Source organism: Salmo salar, chromosome 26 (assembly GCF_965601325.2).
Source record: "Salmo salar chromosome 26, fSalSal1, whole genome shotgun sequence".
NCBI lineage: Eukaryota > Metazoa > Chordata > Actinopteri > Salmoniformes > Salmonidae > Salmo > Salmo salar.
In genome coordinates, this window is record NC_138316.1 from 38392155 (window position 1) to 38411463 (window position 19309).

The 19309-nt window shown below is 41.7% G+C and overlaps 1 protein-coding gene across 1 annotated transcript in view; it reads left to right on the forward strand.

Moving 5' to 3' along the window:
• The first annotated feature begins 8605 nt into the window (after nucleotides 1-8605).
• Nucleotides 8606-19309, forward strand: part of aldh1a3 (aldehyde dehydrogenase 1 family, member A3) — a 56868-nt gene continuing 46164 nt past the window's right edge. Inside the window, exons 1-4 of the mRNA XM_045708827.2 lie at nucleotides 8606-8842; nucleotides 9456-9560; nucleotides 12805-12945; nucleotides 16375-16504. Of these exons, the coding sequence (XP_045564783.2) occupies nucleotides 8732-8842; nucleotides 9456-9560; nucleotides 12805-12945; nucleotides 16375-16504 (487 nt within the window). The 5' untranslated portion in view covers nucleotides 8606-8731. The remainder of the gene's footprint in view (nucleotides 8843-9455; nucleotides 9561-12804; nucleotides 12946-16374; nucleotides 16505-19309) is intronic.

Sequence of the window (19309 nt, forward strand, 5' to 3'; positions counted from 1 at the left end):
AAAACTAACTTTGCGAAGAACATCACAACTCATCACACCTTTGCACGGCTGATGACCGGCCAGCAGTCTCCCCCAATCCTCCGGCTGTGGCTGATCAAAGCTCTTGTGTTACAATGTAAATAATGTGCGGACAAATGAATTCTCACTCATTACTTGCATGGCTTTGACTGTAAAGACACAGACAATAATTTGGTGGTAGGCCTACAGTAATCTCTCTCTCTTTCGCTCGCTGGGGCTATTTTGGGGAGTTCACACACATAGGCCTACACAGCACGTGCGCATGGGTACACACACTCACTCTTCTATTTTACACACACACATACACACACACTGGGCGGTGTTAGAATTATTTAACGCCAATCAGGTTTGGTGATGTTGTTTGTGAACTTGATCTTGGCAACCATTTACAGTACCAGCCAAAAGTTTTGACACGCCTACTCATTCAAGGGTTTTTCTTTATTTTGTATATTTTCTACATTGTAGAATAACACTGAAGACATCAAATCTATGAAATAACACATATGGATTCATGTAGTAACCAAAAAAGTGTTAAACAAATCAAAATATATTTTAGATTTTAGATTCTTCAAAGTAGCCACCCTTTGACTTGGTGACAGCTTTGTAAACTCTTTGGAACAATCTTTTGAAAGTTATTAGAGCAATGCATGATGGGCAATGGTGTTCTACACTGACTTTATTTTGTGTCCCACATTTATTTATATAAAAAAAAAATGTGTTAACAACCCAATATTGTTAATCCACCAGGTTGTCACCAAAAGAATCATAATATAATAGTAGCCTTTCGTGGTTTTTTAAATTTATTAATTTCAATACAGAATTTTTTTATATACATATTTTTGTATTTTACCCCCCTTTTTCTCCCCTATTTCGATGTTGTCTCATCGCTGCAACTGCCCAATGGGCTCGGGAGTGGCGAAGGTTAAGTCTTGTGTCCTCCGAAACATGACCAGCCTAACCGCGCTCCTTAACCTGTTAGGGGTAGGGGGCAGTATTTACACGGCCGGATAAAAAACGTACCCGATTTAAACTGGTTACTACTCTTACCCAGAAACGAGAATATGCATATAGTTATTGGCTTTGGATAGAAAACCCCCTAAAGTTTCTAAAACTGTTTGAATGGTGTCTGTGAGTATAACAGAACTCATATGGCAGGCAAAAACCTGAGAAGATTCCTTACAGGAAGTGGCCTGTCTGACCATTCCTTGAGCATCTTGCCTCTGTTTATTGAAGACTGAGGATCTTTGCTGTAACGTGACACTTCCTACGGCTCCCATAGGCTCTCAGAAGGCGGGAAAAAGCTGAATGATATCGAGGCAGCCCCAGGCTGAAACACATTTGCGCTTTTGGCAAGTGGCCGATCAGAGGACAATGGGCTTAGGCGCGTGCACGAGTCGACCCCATGCTTTATTTTCTTTCGTCTTTTTACCTAAACGCAGATTCCCGGTCTGAATATTATCGCTTTTTTTACAAGAAAAATGGCATAAAAATTGATTTTAAACAGCGGTTGACATGCTTCGAAGTACGGTAATGGAATATTTCGAATTTTTTGTCACGAAATGCGTCGTGCTCGTCACCCTTCTTTACCCTTTCGTATAGTGTCTTGAACGCACGAACAAAACTCTGCTGTTTGGATATAACTATAGATTATTTGGGACCAAACCAACATTTGTTATTGAAGTAGAAGTCCTGGGAGTCCATTCTGACGAAGAACACCAAAGGTAATAACATTTTTCTTATAGTAAAATCTGACTTTGGTGAGTGCTAAACTTGCTGGGTGTCTAAATAGCTAGCCCTGTGATGCCGGGCTATCTACTTAGAATATTGCAAAATGTGCTTTCACCGAAAAGCTATTTTAAAATCGGACATATCGAGTGCATAGAGGAGTTCTGTATCTATAATTCTTAAAATAATTGTTATGCTTTTTGTGAACGTTTATCGTGAGTAATTTAGTAAATTTTTTGTAAATTCACCGGAAGTTTGCGGGGGGTATGCTAGTTCTGAATGTCACATGCTAATGTAAAAAGCTGGTTTTTGATATAAATATGAACTTGATTGAACAAAACATGCATGTATTGTATAACATAATATCCTAGGTGTGTCATCTGATGAAGATCATCAAAGGTTAGTGCTGCATTTAGCTGTCTTCTGGGTTTTTGTGACATTATATGCTAGCTTGAAAAATGGGTGTCTGATTATTTCTGGCTGGGTACTCTGCTGACATAATCTAATGTTTTGCTTTCGTTGTAATGCCTTTTTTAAATCGGACAGTGTGGTTAGATTAATGAGAGTCTTGTCTTTAAAATGGTGTAAAATAGTCATATGTTTGAGAAATTGAAGTAATAGCATTTCTAAGGTATTTGAATAACGCGCCACAGGATTCCACTGGCTGTTACGTAGGTGGGACGATTTCGTCCCGCCGACCCTAGAGAGGTTAATACCCGCCAGCTTTACCCGGAAGCCAGCTGCACCAATGTGTCAGAGGAAACACCATTCAACTGACGACCGGGGTCAGCCTGCAGGCACCCGGCCCGCCACAAGAAGTCGCTAGAGTGAGATAAGCCAAGTAAAGCCCCCCATGGTGAAACCTTCCCCTAACCCAAACGACGCTGGGCCAATTGTGCTCCATCCTATGGGACTCCTGGACACGGCCGGTTGTGGCACAGCCCAGGAATAAACCCGGGTCTGTAGTAATGCCTCTAGCCACTCGGGACGCCAGCCAATACTATTTTTTATGCTTGTTTTCACTTAATACTTTGGGATACTGGTGCACTTGTAGTCAGAAAGACCCTTTTTTGGTGTAGGCAACAATAGATCTACATGATTTTCTTCATAAAGCATTTCATATTTTGTGTAGCCTACATTACACACTTTTCTTCATAATGCATTTAATACAAGGCTCAACTTTTTAGTGTATATTACACCATTTCTTTCATAATTAATTTTATACAAGGCTATGTGGAACTGTCTTGGCATAATATGGACTTGGTCTTTTACCAAATAAGGCAATCTTCTGTATACCACCCCTACCTTGTCACAACACAACTGATTGTCTTAAACACATTAAGAAGGAAATAAACTCCACAAATGAACTTTTAACAAGGCACACCTGTTTTTTTTTTATCCATTCCAGGTGACTACCTAATGAAGCTGGTTGAGAGAATGCCAAGAGTGTGCAAAGCCATCATCAAGACAAAGGGTGGCAACTTTGAAGAATCTCAAATATAAAATATATTTTGATTTGTTTAACACTTTTGTGGTTACTACATAATTCCATATGTGTTATTTCATAGTTTTGATGTTTTCACTATTATTCTACAATGTAGAAAACAGTAAAAATAAAGAAAAACCCTTGAATGAGTAGGTGTGTCCAAACTTTTGACTAGTACTGTATAACCCCTAACTTGAGTTCAGTCTTCGCCAATGAGAATCAAGAGGGCCCTAGCTTCGTCCTTCATGGCCGTAGAAAATCCTACATCCATCTCATTAGATAAGAACAGGATGGATCAACACTGATTCATATTACTGAATTGCATCCTAAAAAAGGATAGTTGTGTTTTGCGGCATAACACACTTACATTGTTTGTTGACCCATATGTTTTATTTTATTATATTAGGGATCCCCATTCGCTGCTGCCAAGGCAACAGCTACTCTTCCTGGGGTCCAAACATATTAAGACACTTATATTACACATAAAACAAAATATAAAACAGTACATCATATAAAACTGTCACACCACCACATATACACAACACAAAATATATGATACCACCATACAACAATATTACAATGTATGTGTGTAGAGTGTGTGTGCTAGCGCCCGTGTGTTTATGTCTGTCTGTACCTGTGTCTCTTCACAGTCCCCGCTGTTCCATAAGGTGTATTTCTATCTGTTTTTTTAAATCTGATTCTACTGTTTACATCAGTTACCTGATGTGGAATAGAGTTCCATGTAGCCATGGCTCTATGAAGTACTGTTCTGGACTTGGTGATTGTGAAGAGACCTCTGGTGGCATGTCTTGTGGGGTATGCATGGGTGTCCGAGTTATGTGCTAGTAGTTTAAACAGCCACCTTGGTGAATTCAGTTTGTTAACACCTCTTACAAAAACAAGTAGGGATGAAGTCAATCTCTCCTCCACTTTAAACCAGGGGAGATTGACATGCATATCATTAATGTAAGCTCTCTGTGTACATTTAAGGGCTAGCCGCACTGCCCTGTTCTGAGCCAATTGCAAGTCCCTCTTTGTGGCACCTGACCACACAACTGAACAGTAGTCCAGGTGCAACAAAATTAGGGCCTGTAGGACCTGCCTTGTTGACAGTGTTGTCAAGAAGACAACATTGCACTTTATTATAGACAGACTTCCCCCCCATCTTAGCTACTATTGCATCAACATGTTTTGACCATAACAGTTTACAATCCAGGGTTACGCCAAGCTGTTTAGTCACCTCAACTTGCTCAAGTTCCACATTATTCATTACAAGATTTAGTTGAGGTTTATGGTTTTGTGAATGATTTGTCCCAAATACAATGCTTTTAGTTAAAAAATATTTAGGACTAACTTGTTCCTTGCCACCCATTCTGAAACTAACTGCAGCTCTTTGTTAAGTGTTGCAGTCATTTCAGTCGCTGTAGTAGCTGACGTATACAGTGTTGAGTCATACGCATACATAGACACACTGGCTTTACTCAAAGTAATCAAAAAGTAAGGGGCCTAAAGAGCTGCCCTGGGGAATTCCTGATTCTATCTGGATTATGTTGGAGAGGGTTCCATTAAAGAACACCCTCTGTGTTCTGTTAGACAGGTAGCTCTTTATCCACAATATAGCAGGGGGTGTAAAGCCGTAACACAAGTTTTTTCATCAACAGACTATGATCGATAACGTCAAAAGCCATACTGAAGTCTAACAAAACAGCTCCCACAATCATTTTATCATCAATTTCTCTTAGCCAATCATCAGTAATTTGTGTAAGTATTGTGCTTGTTGAATGTCCTTCCCTATAAGCGTGCTGAAAGTCTGTTGTCAATTTGTTTACTGTAAAATAGCATTGTATCTGGTCAAACACCATTTTTCCCAAAAGTTTACATAAGTGTTGGTAACAAGCTCATTGGTAAGCTATTTGAGCCAATAACGGGGTCATTACTATTCTAGGTTAGCGGAATGACTTTTTCATCCCTCCAGGCCTGAGGACACCCACTTTCTAGTGGCTTAGATTGAAGATATGGCAAATAGGGGTGGCAATATCATCCACTATTATCCTCAATATTTTTACATCCAATTTTCAATTTCAGGTTATTAGATGTATAAGTTTCAGTAACAAAAGAACACCATGGTTGTAATAAGACTTTAAACAGGTAGTTTGTAAATGTGTAGAATGTGTTTGTTTTGGGTCCACATTGATAATTAAACTTATGTAAATTAGACAGTCACAGAGGATTTTTGCTGAATAACTGGTCAGGGCATACTGTAGCACTTTCTATTCAGCTTCAGGCTACTTTGATGTAAGGCTTGACGACACCTGTAGTGACTACTTCTATCCGTCACACCCATTGTTGCTTATCCATGGATCACAAGATATACAGTTGAAGTTGGAAGTTTACATACACTTAGGTTGGAGTCATTAAAACTCATTTTAATACCACTCCACAAATTTCTTGTTAATAAACTATAGCTTTGGCATGTCGGTTAGGACATCTACTTTGTGCATGACACAAGTAATTTTTCCAACAATTGTTTACAGACAGCTAATTTCACTTATAATCCACTGTATCACAATTCCAGTGGGTCAGAAGTTTACATACACTAAGTTGACTGTGCCTATAAACAGCTTGGAAAATTCCAGAAAATGATGTCATGGCTTTAGAAGGTTCTGACAGGCTAAATTATATAATTTGAGTCAATTGGAGGTGTACCTGTGGATGTATTTCAAGGTCTACCTTCAAACTCAGTGCCTCTTTGTTTGACATCATGGGGAAATCAACCAAAACCTCAGAAGAAAATTGTAGACCTCCACAAGTCTGGTTTATCCTTGGGAGCAATTTCCAAATGTCTGAAGGTACCACGTTCATCTGTACAAACAATAATAAGCTAGTATAAACACCATGGGACCACGCAGCCGTCATACCGCTCAGGAAGGAGATGCGTTCTGTCTCCTAGAGATGAACGTACTTTGGTGCGAAAAGTGCAAGTCAATCCCAAAACAACAGCAAAGGACCTTGTGAAGTTGCTGGAGGAAACAGGTAGAAAAGTATCTATATCCACAGTAAAACGAGTCCTATATCGACATAACCTGAAAGGCCGCTCAGCAAGGAAGAAGCCACTGCTCCAAAACCGCCATAAAAAAGTCAGACTACAGTTTGCAACTGCACATGGGGACAAAGATCATACTTTTTGGAGAAATGTCCTCTGGTCTGAGGAAACAAAAATATAACTTTTTGGTCATAATGACCATCGTTATGTTTGGAGGAAAAAGGGGGAGGCTTGCAAGCCGAAGAACACCATCCCAAATGTGAAGCACGGGGGTGGCAGCATCATGTTGTGGGGTTGCTTTGCTGCAGGAGGGACTGGTGCGCTTCACAAAATAGATGGCATCATGAGGGAGGAAAATTATGTGGATATATTGAAGCAACATCTCAAGACATCAATCAGGAAGTTAAAGCTTGGTCGCAAATGGGTCTTCCAAATGGACAATGACCTCAAGCATACTTCCAAAGATGTGGCAAAATGGCTTAAGGACAACAAAGTCAAGGTATTGGAGTGGCCATCACAAAGCCCTGACCTCAATCCTATAGAAAATGTGTGGGTAGAACTGAAAAAGCGAGCAAGGAGGCATGCAAACCTAACTCAGTTACACCAGCTCTGTCAGGAGGAATGGGACAAAATTCACCCAACTTATTGTGGTAAGCTTGTGGAAAGCTACCCGAAACGATTGACCCAAGTTAAACAATTTAAAGGCAATGCTACCAAATACTAATTGAGTGTATGTAAACTTCTGACCCACTGGGAATGTGATGAAAGAAATAAAAGCTGAAATAAATCATTCTCTCTACTATTATTCTGACATTTCACATTCTTAAAATAAAGTGGGGATCCTAACTGACCTAAGACAGGGAATTTTTACTAGGATTAAATGTCAGGAATTGTCAAAAACTGAGTTTAAATGTATTTGGCTATGGTTTATGTAAACTTCCGACTTCAACTGTATCATTGTAATTACACCCAACACAATGTTGAAAACCAGAATGCTTCCTAACACTAGATCACATAACTAGACGTTAGCTGGACGTGGTCCCAACGCTGCCACCAATGTAGCGGAATAAAGTGAAAGCTGCAACAGGGACTCTAACCAGGGCTCATACGTGGCAAAGTAAACTCTAAGGGCTGCTAACATGAAAGCCTAGTAGGCCTACAATGCTGACATATGCCTTGTTACAATAGCCTAAGTATATAACATGATTGACACGACCGTAATAATAATCATTAAACGGCCTTGGACGTGTCATAAGTGTATGCCAACATAATTCATTATTTTCCATTAACCTGTTTAACTGCATTGATATGGCTTAACTGATCATAGTCCAGACTCGTTATAGATGCAAATACCATGCAGTTGATTCAGGGGAATTTAAACATATATATATTTTTTTTAGGTCTTCTGTTTTCCCACCTTTGTTGGTGAATTCATTTCCCATCATGAAAATGTATCCCCATTCCCAATCAAATACCTTCATCGATATCACCATTTTTTGGGGGGACAAATACAGCTTTTTACTCCAATTTGGCAACCCTCATAGAATCCGACATAGCACCAGTATCCCAAAGTATTAAGCAAAAACAACCATAGAAAAAACGTAAGGCTACTATTATATTATAAGTATTTCGGGTGACAATCTGGTTGATTAACAATATTGGGTTGTTAACATGTTTATATATATATATTATATATAATATATATAATAAATGTGGGACACAAAAAAGGCAGTGTGGAGCACCATTGCCCAAAATGCATTGCCCCAATAACTTTTAAAAGATTGTTCTGAAGTTTTCCCCACAATTTTTTTTATCTATGAATGAAGTCACACAAAAATGTGTCTATATTGCTACGAATTAAGTCTCACAAAAATACATGTATTTTCACACGAATTAAGCCACACAAAAACGCACAAAATCTGCTGAAATACTTTTTGTACATATTTGCACGAACTGAGTGTGAGATTGTGTTGGAAATGTATACACTTGAACGTACTGCTGTCCGTGTTCTACAATTTTGCCATCTGTAGTCTAAAAGCATCCACAGTAATTAGCATCCATTTGAATGGCTTAAGTTCCATACTTTGACACCTTGCACTTTCCCCAATGAATAAGTTGACACGCAAAAATTGTACCTGCCACACATGTCCTTGAGTAGCCGACCGTCAATATAAAAGAGTATGTCATTATATCTTTATCCTGTTACGTTAAACATTCCTATTAACAACAATATTCCAGGAGGCTTTTGGTTTATGATTCCATGCTGCAGATACTGGGGCCTGATATTTTGATAAGGGCAGAGTTGGGTTACCCTCAGCTGCTCTGGGGAGAGAGCGAGAGAGAGAGAGCGAGGGAGGATTTTCGCATTCTTATAAAGACCGCTGGATGCGCTTGTAGTGCTCAGTAGACAGACACACATAGAGAATACAGTTGTGGCAGGACTGGACCGGTGACGCAGAATGGCTCAGAACGGAACTACAGAGAACGGGGTGACCGGGGCGAATGGCGATGGGAGCCCTCCCATGCCTTTTCCCCAGCCCGTCAAAGTGCAGGAGATACGCCACACCAAGGTGAGACGCACGTCTTATTAAGTAACATAGCAGCAATCACTGAATAGTGAAAATGTAATGTGAAAAAAAGTATTAAGCCGAAACATCTGAAACACCGGTATGCACAACTTTCGAAACTTTTTAACTGTTTTGAACTATATAAATATATAAGTTTAGAAACGTTTTAACTGTTTTGAACATAGTACTACTGCATTGTTGGGAAAGAGCATTCAAGAAAGTAATTTCACTGTGCTAGTTAGTTAGTGCACGTACTGTACTAGTTAGTGCACGTGACCATAAAAATGTGAAACTTGAGTGTAAGGTATAAGGTATAATATAATGTCAAAGTACATGTTTAAGACATCATAAGCCAGGGCAGGTGAATTTCGTCAAGTTATTCTAATGCATTTTAGTCTGTAGCCTGTGCGCAGGCTAGAGTTTGTGGTTTGCCTGTTGGTGTGCTATCCATGTCTTCATATTGCAGTTGGATCCAAAAGATTGCATAAAAAATATATTTGAAAACCAAAAAACACTTGAGTTATGCTCCTGTGTTATATAGCTTACTGATAGTAGCCTAATGAACAAGTGTAAAACAGTATTTTTTTAAAACAGCATCTTTCTTTGTGTCCAACAGATTTTTATCAACAATGAGTGGCACACCTCTCTCAAAGGAAAGACGTTTCAGACCTTCAATCCAGCAACAGGTGTCAAAATCTGTGAAGTGGAAGAAGCAGACAAAGTATGTACCTAAAACATTAATTCATGTTTGATTAGGCCCATGTCTTAATTACTAAGATGACTTGAGGAAAAAATGAATGTTTGCTAAATCAAATGAACAGAATTTGATTACTACTACTGCAGTGATCCTGTCTTTTCTCCACCTCTCTATCTCTCTATCTCTCTATCTCTCTTCATCTGGTTCTGATTGCCATTTCAGGGACCGCAGGGGGTCTACGAAAATATATATATATATATATATATATATATAAAAACGTTTTTTTTCTCCAATGTTTTTATGAATATCGCTAGCAGCAACAGAATAAACACATTTTTAATTGCATACCATAAAAGAGGATAATATTTTTACTTTATTTGTCAACTCCTAATATTGAGAAAATTACACTCACTGGAGCTAATACACTGACTGGAGTGTCTGACATAGGCTTTGAAAAAGCACCAGTCAATAGGCTACCTGTCAGTAGGCTACCTGTCAATAAGCTACCTGTCAGTAGGCTACCTGTCAATAAGCTACCTGTCAGTAGGCTACCAGTCAATAGGCTACCTGTCAGTAGGCTACCAGTCAATAGGCTACCTGTCAGTAGGCTACCTGTCAGTAGGCTACCTGTCAATAGGCTACCTGTCAGTAGGCTACCAGTCAATAGGCTACCTGTCAGTAGGCTACCAGTCAGTAGGCTACCTGTCAGTAGGCTACCTGTCAGTAGGCTACCTGTCAATAGGCTACCTGTCAATAGGCTACCTGTCAGTTGGCTACCTGTCAATAAGCTACCTGTCAGTAGGCTACCAGTCAATAGGCTACCTGTCAGTAGGCTACCAGTCAATAGGCTACCAGTCAATAGGCTACCAGTCAATAGGCTACCAGTCAATAAGCTACCTGTCAGTAGGCTACCAGTCAATAGGCTTCCAGTCAATAGGCTACCTGTCAGTAGGCTACCAGTCAATAGGCTACCTGTCAATAGGCTACCAGTCAATAGGCTACCTGTCAGTAGGCTACCAGTCAATAGGCTACCTGTCAGTAGGCTACCAGTCAATAGGCTACCTGTCAGTAGGCTACCTGTCAATAGGCTACCTGTCAATAGGCTACCTGTCAGTAGGCTACCAGTCAATAGGCTACCTGTCAGTAGGCTACCAGTCAATAGGCTACCTGTCAGTAGGCTACCTGTCAATAGGCTACCTGTCAGTAGGCTACCAGTCAATAGGCTACCTGTCAGTAGGCTACCTGTCAATAAGCTACCTGTCAGTAGGCTACCAGTCAATAGGCTACCTGTCAGTAGGCTACCAGTCAATAGGCTACCAGTCAATAGGCTACCAGTCAATAAGCTACCTGTCAGTAGGCTACCAGTCAATAGGCTTCCAGTCAATAGGCTACCTGTCAGTAGGCTACCAGTCAATAGGCTACCTGTCAATAGGCTACCAGTCAATAGGCTACCTGTCAGTAGGCTACCAGTCAATAGGCTACCTGTCAGTAGGCTACCAGTCAATAGGCTACCTGTCAATAGGCTACCTGTCAATAGGCTACCTGTCAGTAGTCTACCTGTCAATAAGCTACCTGTCAGTAGGCTACCAGTCAATAGGCTACCTGTCAGTAGGCTACCAGTCAATCGGCTACCTGTCAGTAGGCTACCAGTCAATAGGCTACCTGTCAGTAGGCTACCTGTCAATAGGCTACCTGTCAGTAGGCTACCAGTCAATAGGCTACCTGTCAGTAGGCTACCTGTCAGTAGGCTACCAGTCAATAGGCTACCAGTCAATAGGCTACCTGTCAGTAGGCTACCAGTCAATAGGCTACCTGTCAGTAGGCTACCAGTCAATAGGCTACCAGTCAATAGGCTACCAGTCAATAGGCTACCTGTCAATAGGCTACCTGTCAGTCGGCTACCAGTCAATAGGCTACCAGTCAATAGGCTACCAGTCAATAGGCTAACAGTCAATAGGCTACCTGTCAGTAGGCTACCAGTCAATAGGCTTCCAGTCAATAGGCTACCTGTCAGTAGGCTACCAGTCAATAGGCTACCTGTCAGTAGGCTACCAGTCAATAGGCTACCAGTCAATAGGCTACCTGTCAGTAGGCTACCAGTCAATAGGCTTCCAGTCAATAGGCTACCTGTCAGTAGGCTACCAGTCAATAAGCTACCAGTCAATAGGCTACCAGTCAATAGGCTACCTGTCAGTAGGCTACCAGTCAATAGGCTACCAGTCAATAAGCTTCCAGTCAATAGGCTACCTGTCAGTAGGCTACCAGTCAATAAGCTACCAGTCAATAGGCTACCAGTCAATAGGCTACCTGTCAGTAGGCTACCAGTCAATAAGCTACCAGTCAACAGGCTACCAGTCAATAGGCTAACAGTCAATAGGCTACCAGTCAATAGGCTACCAGTCAATAGGCTAACAGTCAATAGGCTACCAGTCAATAGGCTAACAGTGCGGCAAGTGCCGTTCACTGCTGGTAATCTTTCTTGACCTGGACATGTTTGCCAAGACATGGCTAACCTTAGTTTAAACAGCTAAAACTCTTAGCGAAAATCTGTTTGGAGTTACTACCTTTTTAGCTAATAGTCTGTTAGAGACTACACTTCCTCTTCCAATTATAATGTGGGGAGGTCAAAATAATGAAAACTATTTACCAAATCTATCATTTTAAAATGTTGATTACTTCTCATTGCCATTATGATTCACCTGATGATTTTTTAAACATTTTACCTTTATTTAACTAGGCAAGTCAATTAAGAACAAATTCTTATTTTCAATGACGGCCTAGGAACAGTGGGTTAACTGCCTTGTTCAGGGGCAGAACAACAGCTTTGTACCTTGTCAGCTTGGGGATTAGATCTTGCAACCTTTCTGCTACTGGTCCAACACTCTAACCACTTGGCTACCTGCCGCCCATGATAAGACAAGACATGAAATAAATGTTTTTACTAACGTATGATGGGGTCCCTGGGTTGCCAGTTTAACTGGGAGGGGTCCCTGGTCAAGAAAAGATTGAAGACCCTTGATCTCGGCCTATATGTCCAATTTCCTTTTCCATAGCCTAATTTAAAACCGAGAGAGTGACTGTCTATCAACTCAATGTCAAGGTCCTTTATTAGGCTACAGGCAAAAATACATTTTTGCAAATTAATTAGGCCTATCAATTATCATTAGCCTGCTCATAATTGTAACTTATGCAAAACAATATTACCCATAGAAATGTTTTAGGTAGGTTATCAGTTGTCTGTGTGAAAGCTGTTGATGTGTACCTGCAGGCAGATGTGGACAAGGCTGTAAAGGCTGCCAGGGCGGCCAGCCAGAGGGGCTCGCCGTGGCGAAGGATGGACGTGTCAAGCCGGGGGCGACTCCTGCACAAGCTCGCTGACCTGATGGAGAGGGACCGGGCACTGCTAGCGGTAAGTTGTGGATATAACGGCCTATTAACATTATTTGTCTCTAGACTGTAGAAGGCTACAACTAGCAGCCTATTGGTCAACTGACATCTGTCACCTGCATTGTGAAGGTAGCCTATCATCTAGTTTGGGTGTCCAGAGAGAATTGACAGCAGCAGCGCAATGCACCAGACGCTGAAGGTGCATGATCTGTGATTGAAAATCTTTTCCAAGCTGCTATGTCGCGATTCGAGTAATATATATTTTTCAGTTCTACACTTGTTGCTATATAATCCCCACACAACCTTGACATTCATTCTAATATTGTTGGTGAGTGTCTGTGTGACATTAGGCCTGTGTGTGTTACAAGAGAAGACCGTAATTGGGAAAAAGTTTAACTGACATGGAATTGTATTGACAGTGGACTAATGGACAAAATACCAAAATATAGTTTTGGAGTGTAGTATTAATTTAACCTAAAAAAATATAACCGCCTTTTGTCAATAATCAAATAATGTACATACAAAACATCTATCAAAAACATATTTTTAAGTTGATTGACATAGACTGACCAGGTGAATCCAGGTGAAAGCTACTGTATGATCCCTTATTGATGTCACTTGTTAAATCCACTTCAATCAGTGTAGATGAAGGGGGACACAGGTTAAAGAAGTTTTAAGCCTTGAGACAATTGAGACATGGGTTGTTATTGTGTGCCATTCAGAGGGTGAATGGGCAAGACACAAGATTTAGGTGCCTTTGAACGGGACATGGTAGTAGGTGCCTTTGAACGGGACATGGTAGTAGGTGCCTTTGAACGGGACATGGTAGTAGGTGCCTTTGAACGGGACATGGTAGTAGGTGCCTTTGAACGGGACATGGTGGTAGGTGCCTTTGAACGGGACATGGTAGTAGGTGCCTTTGAACGGGACATGGTGGTAGGTGCCTTTGAACGGGACATAGTGGTAGGTGCCCTTGAACGGGACATGGTAGTAGGTGCCTTTGAACGGGACATGGTGGTAGGTGCCTTTGAACGGGACATGGTGGTAGGTGCCTTTGAACGGGACATGGTAGTAGGTGCCTTTGAACGGGACATGGTAGTAGGCGCCTTTGAACGGGACATGGTAGTAGGTGCCAGGTGGGTGCAACTGAATATTAAGAAGGTGTTCATAATGTTTGGTATAGTCAGTGTATAGATGAGTTAGAACAATGTTTTGGCCAACTTAAAATGTGAGGCTTATGCAACACCATCATTTGGTGGGTGTTTATATTTCTCCTATTTCATATATGTGCAAGGTTGTATTAATATGCATGTATGAATTGGAAATGTGTTTTCTGCATAACGATATCCCAACTCTACCTGAGAGGGTCTGCCATAATTAACAGCAACCCCTGGTGCTTGTAGGGTTATGTGTCCTGCTCCAGGCCACATCAACAGATTCTTCACCTTTGCGGGTCGAGGATTTGAACTAACAACTTTTCAGTTATTGGCCCAACGTTGAAAAACACAAGGCTACCTGCCGCCACTTCTCCAAAAAGTTGAGTCAACTCAAAAAGGCTGTGGAACTACTGTAGTTACTAAAGGATCTTGAGTTGGGCCACCTTGGATTATTTCAGACAGTGCAAATCAGATATTACAGTGGTGGGTGATCGAAGCCAAGTTCCAATGCCTTCTCACATGTTCCAATGCCTTTTCAATCGAGTTTCCAGATTGCATTAGGAGTCAGATTTGTAAATGAAACATTACAGATGAGAGTGAAGTCATATTATGGGATCGCATGTGGCTGCTAATTGAAAACATGCTCTGGGAGGGCTGCTTGTGCTGGGGTATCGCTAATTACGCTAACCCCTGTTCTGTTTGTGGGGGAAATAAAGACCAGATTTAGCGTTTAGCTCAATGAAAAGATACAGGATAAATCTATTGGTGTTCTAGCTCTGTGGCAGTGCTTCGTCTCTCATTATCTGTCCATTTGCATTGGGTTAAATTAGATCTTATTTGTCAGATAGCCTACATATGTCATTGCTGGTGCTGCACTTGATCTGGTTCTCCCATAGAGATAGATAGAGGACTCTAGTGCCCAAAAGTCTGATTTAGCATTGGCAGTGTCATTGAGGCCTTTCACCATTTTGAAGTAGCCAACTCGGTGGGAATTCCAATGGGTTAAGGAAGGAGCACAAATGGATATAGCTGGTCCGCACTCAAAAAGGAGATTCAAGGTTTCTTTATAGTATTTTGTTAATTCGGGGGTAGGTAGATAGACAAACATTTCGGCCTTCCTAAGCCTTCGTCAGTGTAATTCACAAGGATCACATAATTCCATCAGGGTCATCAGCTAATGAACTATACTCGTAAGCAAACATTCCATAACTGCAGGTGGCAGTAAATTGCCAGCCTTGACTTTATACCTGTTCAGACAACACACTCCAGGTGGCAGTATGCACCCTTTCAGTTTGTTTAACAACTCATAGAAGAAGTACTAGAACAAAATTGACTACTTCAAAATGGAGATGCCAGTGCACTCACAGATGCCATAATAGGACTGATACAATGTCCTCTATCATTCTCTATTGGTTATCCCAAACCCCAAGGTAAATCAAGCGCACCTCAAATACTTTCAAGTAGGCTTATTTTAAAGTATTTGACGTATGTATTTGACCCAGGTTTTTAGTAAACACTTGACTTGTGTCCCACTTGGCATGAGACAGTCAATTAAAGAACTTGAGTATCATAGCACCATATAAGTGTACAAATCATGTTTGACTGTGGGTCTCACCATACAATATTTTTCTCTTCCCCAACACATTCGGCTTAGTGGTTTCAAGCAGCTTGTGTCCGTCAAAGAGTTTAGTAACTTACGTACAGTCACTTTTTGAAATACTGTCAAATGCACAACATCATGGATTGCTTTTGTCAAGGTTTCTGTCCACCCCTCTGCTCTATAGAAATGATTGTTCATCTAGATTTGAAAAACATTTGATATGACATTCAGATTCAGATGGATCTGTTGTATTTTCTGGTCATCTAATGTTCCAGCTCACAGCAGCCTTGGCTACACAGAGAGACAACCGTGCTAGCGATGGCAGCCATGCCGTACCCTGGCCTCTGCTCAGCCTCCTATTAGCATTATTATTATTAGCATTATTACTTTTCTTTCTGAACCCATGAACTCCCACAGCATATTCACTTCTTGGCGCACGTCGAGGGCATAAAACATTGTTTTGTAGCAACCAAGGGGTTGATGGTGCTGCGCTTGCAGCCGACTGAGTAAAAGATGACAGAAACTCTCAAAATAGATTTTTGAGAACATATATTATTAGTTATTTTTTGTTCCACAACAGATATTTTTTCCTCCTATTGAGATGATTCTGCCTCAGGTTTCCCAGAAGTTAGGATAGCCTGCATTAATGTGGCCTTAATGCACTATGCTCAATGTTTCTGATTCTCTTTTACAGACTATGGAGACTATAGACACTGGGAAGCCATTCCTACATTCTTTCTTCATTGATCTGGACGGCAGCATCAAAACCCTTAGATACTATGCCGGTTGGGCCGACAAGATACATGGCAAAACCATGCCTGTAGGTAAGTGTCTCTGTGCTGCTTTAAAACCTTTTAGATTGCCAGGCTATTACTTTCACCTACAGGTATAGTGCATTATGATCTGTTAAAAGCACGTAGGCTTACGACCCCTTATAACGTCTCATTATCATCTCGTAATGATCCAGTTATTACCATTTCATACATTTATAATACAACAAGATTTCCAAACAGTGTTATTATATGCTTATCACAGGTAATAATGCATTATAACAGCCAGCTTTTATTAAAGTATTTCCCAAAAAGGTCCATGACCTGTCAATCTGATCAAGCTGTTTCGCAACAATCACTTGTCTCTCTCCTTTGTGGCGTAATGGCTCACATAGACTTTCTGTCCACTATATGATTAGCCCACTGGTTCCGCCCAGTCGTCAAGAAACAAGTTAATTAGCGGTCGAGTCACTCAGCCAATCCGTCAATTGTCCGCAGCCCTGGGTGGCATCTCGTCCATCCTCTTAATACTTCCCCCTATTGCAGTGTCAAAAACCATCCTCGGCTGCCACGGCAGGACGTCAGATAGACAAAACAGGCTTCCCTCTTTCCTCCTGATTAGATTCCAATGGGGCAGTTGAGAGACGAAAGGCTGGCGAGGACAAAGGAAGAGGAAGAGGGGGCTGATGGTAATCAGCGAGGTGCAACAGTCTGTGTCGGGATTAGCTGAGAATCAGACACTCCAGATCAGTGCCTGATCAACGCCTCTGAGCTAGCCCCCCCTCTCCTCTCCTCTCCTCTCCTCTCCTCTCCTCTCCTCTCCTCTCCTCTCCTCTCCTCTCCTCTCCTCTCCTCTCCTCTCCTCTCCTCTCCTCTCCTCTCCTCTCCTCTCCTCTCCTCTCCTCTCTCTCTTCTCCTCTCTCCTCTTTTCTCTCCTCTCCTCTCCTCTCTTCTCTCCTCTCTTCTCTTCTCTCTTCTCTCCCCTTTCTCCTCTCTTCTCTCTCTTTCGCTCTCTCTCTCTCTCTCTCTCTCTCTCTCTCTCTCTCCTCTCCTCTCCTCTCCTCTCCTCTCCTCTCCTCTCCTCTCCTCTCCTCTCCTCTCCTCTCCTCTCCTCTCCTCTCTGCTCTACTCTCTCCTCTCTTCTCTCGTCTCTTCTGTCTCCTCTCCTTTATCCTCTTACCGCTCTCTGTATCAGGAGCAAGTCACTGACTTAGATCATTATTTTCCTTTTGTAGATATCTGCAAGGCCCTCTCCTCTATCAGCCTCTGTCAGTAGCAACTCCCAGACTAAGATGACTATCCCCTGGTATAATAGTCTGTATACAGTCACTCCTCTACCTGTCAGGAACAACTCCCAGACTAAGGTGACTATCCCCTGGTATAATAGTCTGTATACAGTCACTCCTCTACCTGTCAGGAACAACTCCCAGACTAAGGTGACTATCCCCTGGTATAATAGTCTGTATACAGTCACTCCTCTACCTGTCAGGAACAACTCCCAGACTAAGGTGACTATCCCCTGGTATAATAGTCTGTATACAGTCACTCCTCTACCTGTCAGGAACAACTCCCAGACTAAGGTGACTATCCCCTGGTATAATAGTCTGTATACAGTCACTCCTCTACCTGTCAAGAACAACTCCCAGACTAAGGTGACTATCCCCTGGTATAATAGTCTGTATACAGTCACTCCTCTACCTGTCAGGAACAACTCCCAGACTAAGGTGACTATCCCCTGGTATAATAGTCTGTATAAGTCACTCCTCTACCTGTCAGGAACAACTCCCAGACTAAGGTGACTATCCCCTGGTATAATAGTCTGTATACAGTCACTGAACAACTCCCAGACTAAGGTGACTATCCCCTGGTATAATAGTCTGTATACAGTCACTCCTCTACCTGCCAGTAGCAACTTGGTGACTAAGAACAGCTCTGGGCCTTGGCCCGGAGTCTGGTTGAGCAGGTAACACTCTCACCTTTAGAACCATATAATACCCCCTGAGATGGGGCTGCTGGTTTCTGCTCTCTCTACTCTGTCTCTCTACTCCTAACCTGTCATGAAAATAATACAAATACGAAAGGAGTTTGGAATTCCTCTCTCCTTAAAAAAAAACAAAAAAAACACTCTGGGCCTAAAAAAGCAAAGGTGCACAGCTCAAAAGTAGTACACTACATAGGAAATAGGGTGCCATTTGGGACACAGTCTAATTCCCTGTACTCTACTGTACATCCCATGTCCACTCCCCTGACTATGGAAATGGAACCTTTGATAAGCTGTAAAGTGTGGGATGAGTGGGCTCACCCAGGACTCAGGGAGATAATGGATCCTGGGTGTGTAGGAGTCTGTCTGGCTGTAATCACCACATACATCAATAGAAGAAACAAGACAAGGTCAGAGTCCCGGAGTGAGACTGTCAGATTGAACCCGTTATCTAGGCTATCAGCTGGGCTTTTGACATGTCCGTGTGTGGAGGTGGAGGGGGATCATGCAAAATGTCACGGAAGGAAGAAAGGTGCCAAAAGTAGAGCACTATATCGGGAATAGGGTGTCATTAAGGCAGCATTGGAGTGAGTAAGTTGTTCCCGCTAGTTGCTATGTCAGAAGGGTGGACCTTAGTTGCACAGATACTGTGGTACAGTAGTGAAAAAGGATTTTGGAATGTCTTGTGTTGGTGTAAATTCATGTTACTGTGCAGTATTATACATGTATTTTTATAATAGACAGTTTCCTGTCTTTGTTTTATGTCGGACTACCTTAAGAGTTGTGCTGTTAGAGTTGAGGGCACTAAAAAGTTTGGTTGCACCACAGTAGACTATTGGTGGAACAATTGCTGCAACACATGTGCAACATGGCACACT